The 14,303-nt window shown below is 52.3% G+C and overlaps 1 protein-coding gene across 1 annotated transcript; it reads right to left on the bottom strand.

The window, feature by feature from the left end:
* Window positions 1–506: 506 nt before the first annotated feature.
* SNAI1 (snail family transcriptional repressor 1) lies at window positions 507–6,615 on the bottom strand. The gene is made up of 3 exons (XM_081096709.1): window positions 6,453–6,615; window positions 5,298–5,825; window positions 507–1,508 (listed from the first exon to the last, which is right to left on the bottom strand). Exons 1-3 carry the CDS (start codon window positions 6,532–6,534, stop codon window positions 1,324–1,326), a joined length of 795 nt encoding a protein of 264 aa, XP_080952835.1. The 5' UTR covers window positions 6,535–6,615; the 3' UTR covers window positions 507–1,323.
* Window positions 6,616–14,303: the final 7,688 nt, after the last annotated feature.

Below are 14,303 nucleotides of genomic sequence, written 5' to 3' on the forward strand. Positions count from 1 at the left end.
GGTGTGGGTCCAACAGGGCGGCCAGCGGGGCCCAGAGCCCTTGGAAACAGGAAGGACATCCTCTGTCCCCTCGTCAGCTGGGAGCAGCAGCCAAGCCCTCTCCCAAGCCCTGCAGTGCTGGGCACAGCCCCCAGCCTGTCGAGTTGATAAGACCCAGGGAGCCAGCTTCGCAGCCTGTAGGCCTGGTCAGCTTCAAAATGGTCAAGAGAGAGTAAGCGCCACATGTAGCGTGCAGGAGCCTACACCCCCCACGGTGCCCCCCCACCCCACCCCCCCACCGCCCAGCCACAGGTGCTTCCCCACCTCATCACACAGGACACAGGCTCACAGGAAAGCCCATTTGCACAAACAAGGTCCCTGTCAAACCCAGGAGTCCGGAGTCACATGATGTTTAGGACAAGATTTAAGGCTGCGTCAGTACTCTCTGAGCTCCACCAATCCCTCCCCTCACCGCCTCCCTAAAGGCCCTTTAAAATACCCGCTCCTCTAGAAAACAAGACTTTCTTATATATAAATTAACCGCTTTATTGAATATCAATAAACTGTACATATAACTATACAAAATGTTTTCTTAGTACAAAATGTTGCTTGCAATATAAATACCAGTGTACCTTTAAAAAAATGTAAACATCTTCCTCCTGGGCCCACCTGTTGGGTCCCTGAAAATAGTTCTGGGAGACACATTGGTTGGGCCGAAGCACCCTATTTGGGCCCCTGACAAGTGACGGCAATTACTCACATTCCCTTTTGAGACGCTGTTAAATTGCCCGTGAAACAGGTGCCACCATGACAAACAGGAGGCTGAAATAGCTGCCCGGGCCTGGGGCTTCCTGGGGTCTAGACATGTCCTTGTGCCAGAGACCGCCCCCCAGGCCCCGTGGACACCCTGGGGGTGGATCGCTGCAGTTACTCACACCTCCTGGAGAGGTGGCCTGAGGGTTTCTGGGGTGGGGAGGAGTGGGGTCCCCTGAGTGGGGTGGGAGCCTCTATCAGTCTGTTGGCTTTTGTCCTGTAGCTCAAAGCAGCTGTATCCAGTTTTGGATACACAAGCCCACACATCAAGGCCAACTCCAGAACGCTCGCTGGGGAGCAGTGGCTGCCAGAAGGGGCCACCCTCCCATCATCCATCCACAGAGCCAACCGAGGCCCCCCAAGCAGACACACTGGAAATGGTCCTCAGCGCCCTGTGAAGCTACAACAGCCAAGAGGGGAGCTCAGAAGGGAATTCCACGGCGGTGGGAAGGATGCAGGGGTCCTTCCTTCCAGAGCCGGGGGAGGCCGCTGCAGGGGGAGGGTCTGGAGAGGCAGAAGCAGCCGTGGGGGTCAGCGGGGGCCCCCTGAGCAGCCTGACTCTTCGTGTTTGTGGAGCAGGGACATGCGGGAGAAGGTGCGGGAGCACGTCTTGCACTGGTACTTCTTGACATCTGAGTGGGTCTGGAGGTGGGCCCGCAGGTTGGAGCGGTCGGCAAAAGCGCGGCTGCAGTGGGAGCAGGAGAAGGGCTTCTCCCCTGGGGAGAGAAAGCAGGAGGCGGTCAGGAGACTGCTCGGTCTCTGACAACAGCTGACATTTATCAAGATCCCTACCCACCCGCCCCAGCCCTTAGAGCCCTGCTCACCCCAACACTGACGGAGCCCCGTGACGCAGAAAAACCAGGGCATCCCCGGTGTCCAAAGGCCTGGTGTTGACTGGGAGCTCTGCTGCGTCCCACCCTGTGGCCTGGAGCAAGTCCTCTGGCTCCTGCGCCTCCATTTGCTCCCATGCAAAAGGTGCTGTTCACCCCCCACCCACGGGGGCTGGTACCAGCGAATGTTGAATAATGTGGTCATCCACACAGTGCCGGCAGGAAGTGATGGCAACTGCGTTTACTGAACATTTACTTTGTGCCGGGGACAGTGTAAAACACTTCTCGCCCAGTCCTGTCCTTGCCTCCGTTTAGGGAGGAGGACACTGAGGCACAGGGAAGCCCATAGCATATGCAGGGCCAGCCAGCAGGAGCCACGCAGCCTGACTGAGTCCTTGACTTTGACCCCTCCACAGACGGCCGATCAGTTAAGGAGGCTGTGGTGGGTTTTCCTTGTCCTGTCTCCTGAATTGGCTTCATCTGGGGATAGAGCATTAAGAGTCGGCCTTAAAGGTCTCCTCGGCCCCCAGTCCACCCCAGATTTGGCCACGGCTCTGGGCCAAACTGAAGCTCATCACACTCAGGGGAATTTCAAGTCTCCTTGTCTGCCCCCCAAGAGGCTACAGAACCCTTTTACCTTAGGACTTGTTCAAAACCCCTCCCCACCTGTGAGCCTCCAGCCACCTGCCTGGATGAGACTGTTTTTGGAAGCCTTATACACTAGGCGCACAGTACGTGCTCAGTAAGCACTTGTACAATGAATAAATTCTGTGAAGACCTCAGAAGCCCCTGACATCAGTCACCCTATCACCTTTGTCATAATTCCTGTCGCCACCAAGAGGATGTTATGACAGTGTTATGTTTTGTGTTTTTTTTTCTTAGGGATGCAGCATTTCCCAAATAAAAAGCCAGAATAGTAACTCATTAAACAAATACTTATAAAGCTCCCACTATGTGCTGGGCACTATTTTATAACACTGAATAGTCTTTTCCAAAAAAATACAATTCTCAAGAACAAAAAAGAAAGAAAAGCAATCAATCAAATGCAATTCTCCTCCCTCCCACTGATAAGCCCCTAGGCCATGGCCCACTAGTTAAATCCCAGTGCTGGAATTCAAGAACAGCAGGGAATGAATGAATTACAGCAGCCTACTGGGTGCCGGGGTATTGTACTGGGCACTGGGAAGAAGGGGTCCAGAAGTCAGATGCCTGAGGCTGACTGTGGGACCTATCCGTTCAAAAGCTGTCTCCTGAAGCAGAAGGGGGGCTACCTAGCCAGAGAATTGGGAAGGGATGTAATTTGCTCTGCCATTATTGAGCACCCTCTGTATACCAGGCCTGAAGAGTTTGATGATTGCGTTCTACAAGGTCTAAGTCAGCGGTTCTCAACCTGTGGGTCGAGACCCCTTTGGCGATCGAACGACCCTTTCACAGGGGTTGCCTAAGACCATCCTGCATATCAGATATTTATATTACGATTCATAACAGTAGCAACATTACAGTTATGAAGTAGCAATGAAAATAATTTTATGATTGGGTCACAACATGAGGAACTGTATTTAAAGGGCCAGAAGGTTGAAAACCACTGGTCTAAGTGAAGTTCCTCCTCATTCACACACTCCTTTGTGAACAAAGGTTAAGCAAATCTGGCAAATGAGATGGAGTTCTGTACTCCCCAGGGCACAGAAAGCCACCTCCCTCTAACCACCTCGGGGAGGTGAAGGAGCCCTGTCCCCAGTCTTAGAAGCTGTGTCTCGAGAAAGTAACTTCCTTCTCTGTGCCTCAGTTTCCTCATCTGTAAGGTGGGGATTATGGCATCTCCCTCCTAAGGTAGCTGGTGGAACTACTGTGTTAACACCGGTGAAGGAAGGCCCGAGCACTGACTTCCACACAGCAAGTGCTCAATGAACACTTTCAACGCTAAGTATGACCAGACATAAGCCTGAACAAAGGGGAAGGAGCCTGGTGGGGGTTTGTGTGCCAGCAGGAGGCACAGACCTCCACCCCTCACTGATCCCCACCCCAGACGCCTTTATGGTGCTCCTGGCGAGTGTGAAATCAGCACCAGGCTGGCAGGGACAAAGGCTGCCAAGGGGGACACTGTACATGCGATACTCCCCGGATTAAAGGGGCCTGACACGCTGTGGGCCAGCAGCTGCGGCCCAGAACAGGTGCTGGGCACCGATGCCCTATGCACCTGCTCTACCCCGCCAGCCCCACCCACCAGAGCCACCATTAAGGCACACAATGGGTGTCAATGAGGATGGCCATGGTGAATTTCAACAAGCTTTCTGTCTGAGCCGTGCCTTTACATTAAAATAATGTCTCATGAGAGGAGAGAGGAGGGCCAGGGTGGCTCCAACTCACCTCAAATGGAGCCCCATCAGCTGGCAGGCACCCAGGACAGAGGCCAGGGAGTTGGACTGGTACATGTTAAAATCAGGACCCTTGGTGCACAGAGTAAGAGAAATGGGTAGCCATAGTCTGCAAGCCGGGGAGAATGCCAGGGTCACTTTCTGGGAGTGCTGACGGCACCAATAATGCCTGCAAACTGCCTTCCTCACACACCACCCACTGACTCTCGGGGCTCCGAGGTCGGTCCCTGCCTGGGCCAGGAAATGCCAGAACTGAGTCTCCAACCAGACCGTTTGACCCCAAAGCTGATACTCTGACCCTTGAACCTTCTCCCTCAGCAGTCACTCCCCAAAGAGCAGCCCCAAACATGGCAGCCTCCATCATTCAAGTTCTGAAAAGTGGCTACCTTTTGCCCATTCTCTAGAAAGTTAAAGGACAGAAAGGGCTCCATCTCACAATTTTCTACACATTAAGTATTTTTGAAATACCAAGACATAATCGTGTTTTCTGCCAGCAAAGGTGTTCCCGGGTCTGCATACTAGGATTGAATTGATCTACTCCAAGGTGTGGGTGGGGAGAGCCATCCTGATAGCTTATTATAAAGTGATTAGAGCCACTGAATCTTGATAGCCACCTTATAAAACACCCTCGTAACCCACCCTATAAGATTATTCAATCACACTCTTGAGGTTCAGAGAGGTTAAATCACCTGCTTAAGGTCACACAGCATGGAAGCAGAACAAATACCAACTATCCATTTTTGTGCATGCGGATCATGTAACAAACACATTTCAGGGGCTTTCTGTATTTTCTTTCATTTAACCCACACAGAACCTTCCCCCACCCCTACACCCCTCCTACCCCCGCCCCAGGTATCTTATGCTCAATTAACAGATGAGACAACTGAGGCTGAGGGAAACATCAGCAGCCCAAGGTTTGAGAAAGTTCTCCAAGCGCATTCAGAGCCAGGTGGGGGGCCTCGAACAACATCCTGTCTGGCTGAGGTGGGGGTGGGCTGGGAAAGGGCGGGGCAGGGAGGGCCCCTTCACACCTGGCTCCAACAGCAAGGTGTTGGTGGCACCTTTCCCACATCGAGCGCTAACCCATTTGGCTGAGAAACTGAGATTGCAGAGGTACCTGTCAAGTTATCCCCTTAACCCGTCTGCTTCGCTGATGAACGAAGACATTTTTCTGCCAAACATTTCAGAGAGCCAGGCCCCGGAACTCTCGAGCTAGAAGTCCTACGACTCGGTGTCTACAGACTGAAGTCTCACAAGAGCTGGTAAAGAAGGCAGAGGGGGCAGTGAGGAGGGCACTCACCAGTGTGGGTCCGGACGTGGCCCTGCAGCAGCCAGGGCCTGGAGAAGGCCTTCCCGCAGGTGCCACAGACGCAGGGCAGGGTGTGGCTTCGGATGTGCATCTTGAGGGCACCCAGGCTGACGTATTCCTTGTTGCAGTATTTGCAGTTGAAGGCCTTGCGAGACTGGGGGTCCTTGGCCCCTGAGAGCCCGGACAGCTGCTTGGGCAATGGGCCCAAGCCCGGGAAGGCAGTGTAACCGTCGGCCTCCAGGGAAGAGGCTGAGGTGGAGGAGAAGGAGGACGGGGCTGGCGAGGGTGGGCTGGGAGGCTGGGAGCCTTTCCCACTGTCCTCGTCTGACAGCGAGGTCAGCTCAACCACCTTGGGGATCTCCCGGGGTAGAAGGGAGGCCCAGCCAACCGGCTGGGCTTGTGGTGCCAGGAGAGAGTCCCAGATGAGCGTGGGCAGCGAGGCCGTGGGGTTGAGGACCTCCGGAGGCGGAATGGCCGCCAGCAGGTGGGCCTGGTCGTAGGGCTGCTGGAAGGTGAACTCTGTGAAGGGACGGAGACAAAGGTAGGGTCGGACATTAGATCAGTCAGTCGGTCAACAAACATCAGCCTGCTAGGGGCCAGGGGTAGAATGGGGCTGACACGTAATACTTTAGGTTCTTGCCTCACCCAGATCCTGGTTCTCCCACCTCCGCCTCCACATCTTAAAAAGGATCCCCTTTCCCAGCCCCAACTCATGGGGGCAATTCCCTCTGGAATTCCCAGCACCCCAACCACCCCAACCACGCCAGCTGAGGCACCACCCATGTCCCACTCCCTCTCCCCATACACATCCCCCCGCCCCCCGTCCCCTTTTTCCCTAAATCCTCCGGATTCCGGACTCTCTCCAGCCCTGGGCAGTGTTTCTCCCTAAGAAGTGGCTCTCATTTCTCACTCGCTGGCTTCCTCTGCTTCTTGGCAGCTAGGACCTGCCCTCAAACCCAGACCGTCGCCCTCGGAAGGCCCTCCCCCAACCGCCCGGATCCACCTGCCGCGGGCTCCGCATGCCCCTGGCCTCGCAAGTCCCCGCGCCGACTCCTTTGACTGGCTTATGGCCCCTCGTCCTTTCCCCCAGGTCCGTCCCCCTGAAACGCCCCCCAAACCCTCCCAACGGGGCCTCCGTTCACTCACCTGGAGAAGAGTCGTGCAGCTCGCTGTAGTTGGGCCTCCGGCGGGTGCAGGCAGACTTCCTGACGAGGAAAGAGCGCGGCATGGTGGCCGAAGCAAGCCGGGGTCACCGGGCCGCGCTGGCGTCGTAAGGACCCTCCCCCGCGAGGCCGAGCCGCTGCGCTGTGAGCGGAGCGGAGCCGCCAACTCCTTTAAGTACTCCAGCCACGGGGCGGGGCCACGATAGCCCCCGCCCCCTTTGTCACCTCTGAGCCAATCGAGGAGCAGCTTTGCCGGAGGCCACGCCCCAAGCAGGTGCGCGCGGGGCTGGCGGGGCTCGCGCCGCGTGGCGCTGAAAGCCGGGCGGGGGCTGTTCCAACGTCGCGCAGTGGGAGCTGCACTGACCGCCCGGCGGCGAGCGGCTGGGGGGCGGGGCGCGGGGCGCAGGGATTCCCCGAGGCGTGAAGGGACCCCTTTCCGGACCCCGCGCCCCGTCCAGCTCAGCGCTACACGGTCGGCCGCCTCTGGCGCCCCCTGGCGTCCCGCACGGAGGACCGGGGCACCTGCCGTTCCGTAACCGCCTGGGCCCCCAGCTTGGGGAGAGGGCGGAAATTTCCTCGGCCGGGCTGGCACTTCGCACAGAGCATGGGGTAGACGAGGAACAATACGCATTTCAACGGAGGAGGCGAGGAAGCGGACATCCTCACGTAGCTTTTTTGCAAAGCTATCTGGCATCATTGAGCAAAACGCATTCGTTCCTTCGCTTAGTAAATGTTGACTGAGCGCCCACTATGGGCCAGGCACTGGTCCAGGAGCTGGGGATTCAGCCCTGAACAAAACACGCGCGCTCTCTAACGAAGACTAGCTGGCTCCCCGTCCCGTGGGGGAGACAGACGGAGTAAACAGACGATTACAATGCAAAGGAAAGTGTGCTTTGATGGGGGTGGGGGAAGACTACAGGGCGCTGTGATAGTCAAGAAGAGGCAGGTCACTTGATAGGGGATCCAGGACAATTTCCCAGAAGAAATGCAGAAATACTGAGGGGAAAGGCCCGAGGTAAGAATCAGTAACCACCGCAGAGCCATTGAGAGCAGCTCCAGGGGTGGGGGTGGGGTGGGTAGGCCGGGAGGGGTCAGATCAGCTGGGCCTCCAGGGTCTAGAGGAGTTTGAACTTTGCCCCAAGGACACTGGGGAGCCAAGGAAGGATTTTCAGCCGCGGAAGGTCCTGCTTAGGTTTCATGGAGAAAGATCTCTCTGGGCAGGTGGGAGAGGAGGGAAATGTGGTGCCAGGCAGGTCTCCGCATCTGGAGGTCACCATCCTGTGTGTCTGAAGGACCTAACACTGGGCTCCACAGGAGGCACGGCCTGATCCCAGGGGGGGGGTGGGCCCAGGGGAGGGGCAGCTGTACCCTCACCCACAGCTCTCCTGTGAGCCCACTGACGCCAGAAGGGGCTATGCCAGGCCTGGGGTAGGGGTTGGGGCCTAACTGGGTTCCACCTGTGAATCAAGGACTATGAAAACCTGCAAGTCCCTCCACTCACCACCGAGAATGAAGGCAGAAACGACCTGAAGGCAGAAACGACCGTCTGTTTGGGCCATAGGTACTAGGGATAACATCTGTGTGCAAAACAGTCATCCTTACCCTGTTCTAGCGGGTGAGCCCAGGGTAGGGTGGGCCATAGTCATTATGAAGAACACACTCTCTCCTATGTCTATGTATAGTTTCAGCCGTGATTCTTCCTCCACATGCAGCCAGAGGGAGTGAGGCCATGTTGTCCCTCTGCTCCCCCTCCCATGTTCCTGGCTCACCCAGAGTAAAAGCCAAAGTCCTCACCACAGCCCTCCACCCTGATCTCACCTCTGCTGACCTTGTCTGGAGCCCCTCTCCCCCTCCCAGGCACAGTGATCCCCCGCCCACTTCCTTTCTGTTCCTCACATCTCAGCCCTGGCCCCGCACCGGGCCTTGGCACCTGCTCTTCATCCTCCCTGCCCCCCAAATCTCTCTTCCCCCAGATCCTCATCTGGCTGGCTCCTTTGCAGTCTCTGTTTCAGCATTAATTTCACCAACTGCTCGGCCTCATTAGTAATGAAAGGAATGCAAATTAAAACCACACTGAGATGTGATTTCTCACCCATCAGCAGGACAAAAAGTTAAAATTTGGTCCATATCAAGTGCTGATGAGGCTGTGAGGACAGTGGGGCCTTGTCCCATGCTGGGGGAGCATCTGGGTGCAGCCACTTTGGAAAACGTCGGCATTAGCTAGCAACAGGTGACTTTGCTCCTCCCAGCCATTCTCCCAAGTCAACTGTATCCCAGGGTTCCCAGCCCAGACTGCCCAGGCCTGCGCCCCACCCCCACAGTCATACTATGTAATCCGAATGATAGGGATGGGGTCTCTGGTATTCACCATTTATTTATTTATTTTAAATTCCTCACCCAAGGATATTTTTCTATTGATTTTTAGATACCTGACCTGGGCCTGGGATCCAGCCTGCAACTGAGGTATGTGCCCTAGAGGAATCCAACCAGAGACCATTGGGTGTGAAGGCCAATGCTCTAACCACTGAGAAAAACTGGCTGGGGGCTGTATTAGCATTTTAAAAAACTCCCCAGGGGCCCTGGCCAGGGTGGCTCAGTGGTGGAGTTGTAAATTGGTACAGCCACTATGGAAAACAGTAGGGAGGTTCCTCAAAAATATTTTTTTTTTAATATATTTTATTGATTTTTTACAGAGAGGAAGGGAGAGAGATAGAGAGTTAGAAACATCGATCAGCTGCCTCCTGCACATCTCCTACTGGGGATATGCCCGCAACCCAGGTACATGCCCTTGACCGGAATCGAACCAGGGACCCCTCAGTCCGCAGGCCGATGCTCTATCCACTGAGCCAAACCGGTTTCGGCCCTCAAAAATATTTTTAAAAAACTGTATGACTCAGCAATTCCACTTCTAGGTATTTATCTCAAAAAATCGAAAACACTAATTCGAAAAGATATATGCATCTCTCTCTGTTCATCAAAGCATTACTTACAAGAGCCAACATATGGGTAGGTGTCCGCTGATAGGTAAATGGATAAAGATGTGGTGCATATAGATCTAGTACAATGGAATATTACTTGGCCTTAAAAAAAATGAAATCTTGCTATTTGAGACAACATGGATAGGCCTAGAGGGTAGTATGCTAAGTGAAGTAAGTCAGACAGAGAAAGACAAATACCATATGATTTCACTTAAATGTGGAATCTAAAAAGCAAAATAAAAAAACAAAACAGAAACTCATAGATCAGAAGAACAAAGTGATGGTTGCAGATGGAAGGGGAAGAAGGGATGGGCAAAAAAAGTGAAAGGGATTAAGAAGTACAAATTGCCAGTTCTAAAAGTCATGGGGATTTACGTCATAGGGAATATAGTCAATAATATTGTAATGGCTATGTACGATGACAGATGGGTACTAGAGTTACTGGGGTGATAACTTTGCAAGGTATATAAATGTCTAATCACTATGTTTTAGACCTGAAAGTAAAATAATACTATATCAACTATAATTAAAAATACTATATCAACTATAATTAAAAAGTAAGTTTTTAAAAAAGAAAATAAGCACTAATGGCCCCAGCCTGTTTTGCTAGATGGTTAGAGCATCGACCCACAGACTGACAGGTTGCTGGTTGGATCCCAGTCAAGGGCACATACCTCAGTTGCAGGCTCAATCCAGTAGAGACTCATAGGAGGCAAACAATTGATGGATATGTTTCTTTCACATTGATGTTTCTCTCTTTTTGTCTCTTCCCCCTCCCTTCCCCTCTCTCTAAAAAAAAAAAAAATCAATGGAAAAAAAATATCCTGGGGCGAGGATTAGCAAAGAAGCATAATGGAGGAATAGAAGGAAAAACCCATCACATTCTACACTTTAAATATTACAATTTTATGTGTCAATATACCTCATTAAAGCTAAAAGAAAAAACCAAGTCATAGACAAATGCATACAGTTAGTTGGATTTACATAAGGTTCAAAAGCAGGCAAACTAGCCCTGGCCAGTATCACTCAATGGTTAGAGCTTTGGCCCAAGCTCTGAGGTCATCGGTTGGATTCTCAGTCAACAGCAGGTACCTGGGTTGCAGGTTCAATCCCTAACCCTGGTCTGGGTGCGCGTGGGAGGCAATCAATTGATGTGTCTCTCTCACATCCATGTTTCTCTCCCTCCCTCCCTACCTTCCAATCTCGCTAAAAAATCAGTGGAAAAAATATTCTCCGGTGAGGATTAACAAAAAACAAACAAAAGCAGGCAAATGAAACCCTATAGTGTACACGGATGTGTATGGAGGTGGTAGAACTACAAAGAAAAGTGAGGAAGTGTGGAGAGTGGACAGCTGGGGGAGGAGGCTTCCGGAGTTCTTGGTCATGTTCTGTTTCTTTTTTTAAAATATATTTTTATTGATTTCAGAGAGGAAGGAACAGGGAGAGATAGAAACATCAATGATGAGAATCATTGATCGGCTGCCTCCTGCACACCCTGCACTGGGGATCATATGCCCTGACCAGGAATCCAACCGTGACCTTCTGGCTCATAGGTCAAGGCTCAACCACTGGGCCACCTGGCCCCGCTATGTTCTGTTTCTTACATGCAGAAAGATCTTTATTAGTCTTTAAACCGAACATAGGCAATGTAAACACTTTTGGTGTACAAGACATATTTAACAAAAAACAATTTAAGTCACCTCCTCAAGGGAGCCTGCCTGCTGGGAGCCGGTCCATCCTTGCTGTTTCAAGGGACCTGGCATATATGGCATACTGTTCTTAATATGTTTGCTCACCTTCTTGGCACTATGTGTTTTAACCAAGGTCACCTCTCTGAGAAAGGTTGTTTCCCCAGGTAGGGATTTTCCCCTGAAGTTAGGGAGGGAATAAAACCCCTTAACTAAGTGCCAGGCGGGTAATTAATCACTTTAACTACGAACAATCATGGTTAAGCTACATAATCTTTACTCCCTGGAATGGAGATAAGAAACGCCCTAACCTTTGGAATAGAGATTGATAGGATTGGAATCAACTGGTATAAATACAGATGTAACAAGACAACAGGACACAGAACCTAGACACAGAACCTACACAGAACCTAAAGACAGAAGAACTTCGCTGGAGAGAACATGGCAAAAGATCCTGGACAGAAACTGGCCACAGAACCTAGAGACAGAACCTAGCGAGAGAACCTGGCTACAGAACCTAGAGACAGAACCTGGCTACAGAACCTGGATAGAACATGGCAAGAGAACCTGACTAGAACCTGGTGACTGAACCTGACAAAAGAACCTGGACAGAACCTGGCTGGAGAACCTAGCGAGGGAACATGGCTACAGAACCTGGCTGGAGAACCTAGCAAGAGAACATGGACACAGAACTTGGCTGGAGATCCTAACCAGAACTTCGCTGGAGATCCTGACCAGAACTTGGCTAGAGATCCTGGCTAGGCTGCTGATCAACTGAACGCTGTCTCCGTGTCATTCCTTCTTCGCCGACTAGGTCCACACCTTTGGGAACCCCTGGACCTGCTGGGGTTGGACCCCAGCACCTGCCTTGACCACCAATCCTGGCCAAAGTAGGATCCCGCCGCCCCCAACACCACTTTTTTATCCAATTGCCTTCTTCAGTTTTCCTCAAAGCACTTAGTAGGGGCTCAATCTGGTACTTGGTGGATGACTGATTACCGGCTCTACCGCCTCCTGGGTCACCCTGGGCGAGTTACTAGCCTCCCTGAGCCTCAGTTTCCTCAACTGTAAAGGGTGGGTGACTCGCATCTCCGGGAGCTGCCGGGATGGGTGAAGGCCGGCTCCCCCGCCTCCGCCTCTCCATGGCCCTCAGGCACCTGCGCCTGCGGGAGGTGTCTTCTGGGATCTGGGCTGTCCCCTCCCTTCGGATTCAATTGCCCCGCCGTCCCTCCTCCTGGCCAGTCTTCGCCCCCTCCCACCCTCGGGTGGGCCGTAGAGGCTACGAGGCGGAAGGGGGCTGTGGGCAAGGCCCCGGGACCTCAGGGAAAGGAGAGACCACGCCGGGGTGTCAGATCCTCCCGGAAATGGGCGGCCTCCGCCCCGGGCTGCGGGGGACCCGCCAGCCCCCATCTCCCTCCCCGCCCCTAGCCCCGGGGCGCTGTCCCCCTGCGCCCTCTGCTGGCCGACGCGCTCCCTGCGACCGTCTCTGGGCTGTCGCGGCGGCCGAGCACGGTTTGGGAAATAGCTAATGTGACCAGGAAAGGCCTCTGAGAGGAAGACACATTTGACTACAGCCCTGCATCGTCCACAGGTGTCCATCCCCCAAAAGTAAAACAATACCGGGGGGCTCAGTTGGAACATGGGCTAGTACACCAAACGCTGTTGGCTCCATCCGGTCAAGGTGCTTACAGCAACCCATCGGTGTTCCTCTCTCTAAACTTCCTCTCTCGCTCTCTCTCCAATCAAAACATTTCATCAGGTGAGGATTTTTTTTTAAAGTAAAAATAACTGAAAAATGTGATTTACTACCAACCAACCAGAAAAGAAAGTCGCACTCCATCCCCAGATCTCCATGTTCCTCCCCAAAGGCAACTATATTTACCAGTGTGTGTCTTGTATGGTCTTTCAGAGACGGTCTTTATGGAGACAAGGAGATCGATAATATATATATATATATTAGTATGCACATCCCTTCGTTATGTAACACAAGTGGGACCCCACACACTAACCTACACCTTGCTTTTTCCTCCCCAGGCCCAGTATCCAATGCCTTGAAAAGTGTTCCATATCATTAACACAGCTATCTCTTGCAGGACTGCAGACTTCCATTGTATGGATTATACCTTAATCACACAATTTATCTAACAAGGGGACTGGTGGTGGGCACTTAGATTAGATTAAAATTGTCTGCCATTACAAACAAGGAGGCAGTTTCAATGAAATATCTTGTACACACATCTTTTACTCCTGATCAAAGGTGTGTTACATAAAATGTTGATAGATTTGTCCAAATGTCTTCCCGAAAGGTTACACTAAATTACACTTTCACCAGCTGGGAGGTGAGGGCCCCTTGGAGAAGCCGGGCAGGGGCAGGGTATTACCTGTTTTCTCTCTGCTTATCTGATGAGGGAAAGTGAGATCTCACCGTTACAATTTGCATTTCACATGAGTGGGATGGAGCGTTTGTTTTTGGGTTTTTTACATATCCAAAGCCTTTTCTGTCTCTGTCTCTCTACCTTCTAAACCACACCTTTGTGTCCTTTGGTCACCAAGTTGATGAATTAAGAGCTCTTAGGCTAACTGTCCCTGCTGATTAGATTAGATCATTAATCAGTGAGTCAATCAATCAGACTCGGTGTTAATCTTCACTGGGAAGAATACATTGTCTATGGAGAGTTCAATGAATGATGAGTCAACCTCCACCTTTACCTTTGATTTAAAAAACAAAAACCTTTTGAGCGTCTCACACTTGCCTGAAAACAAACAGTGATTCAGCCTTGGGCCTGACCCAACAGGCCCCTGTGAAGCAATCCAAGTCGCCCTCCCAGGATCCCAGTGGCCTTCAGGGGAAGTTTCCGGGGCCAAGTCTGTTGGGTGTGGTCCAGAGTTGGGGGCTCCCAAGAAAAGATGTATATAGAAGCCCTTTCACTCCGTTCGCTGAGCACCTGCTCTGTGCCAGGTTCTTGCCCTCGAGCCCACATGGGGACCAGTTAATAAATGACAGTGCAGTCCTATTACCCACCTGTCACACAGGAGAAAGCTCTGTATCTAATAGGTGTGGAATCATGTCAAGACATTAAGTGGTGCCCTAGCTGGTTTGGCTCAGTGGATAGAGCATCGGCCTATGGACTGAAGGGTCCCGGGTTCCATTCCAGTCAAAGGCACATC

This window comes from Myotis nattereri (genome assembly GCF_964212035.1).
Source record: "Myotis nattereri genome assembly, chromosome: 8".
Taxonomy (NCBI): Eukaryota; Metazoa; Chordata; class Mammalia; order Chiroptera; family Vespertilionidae; genus Myotis; species Myotis nattereri.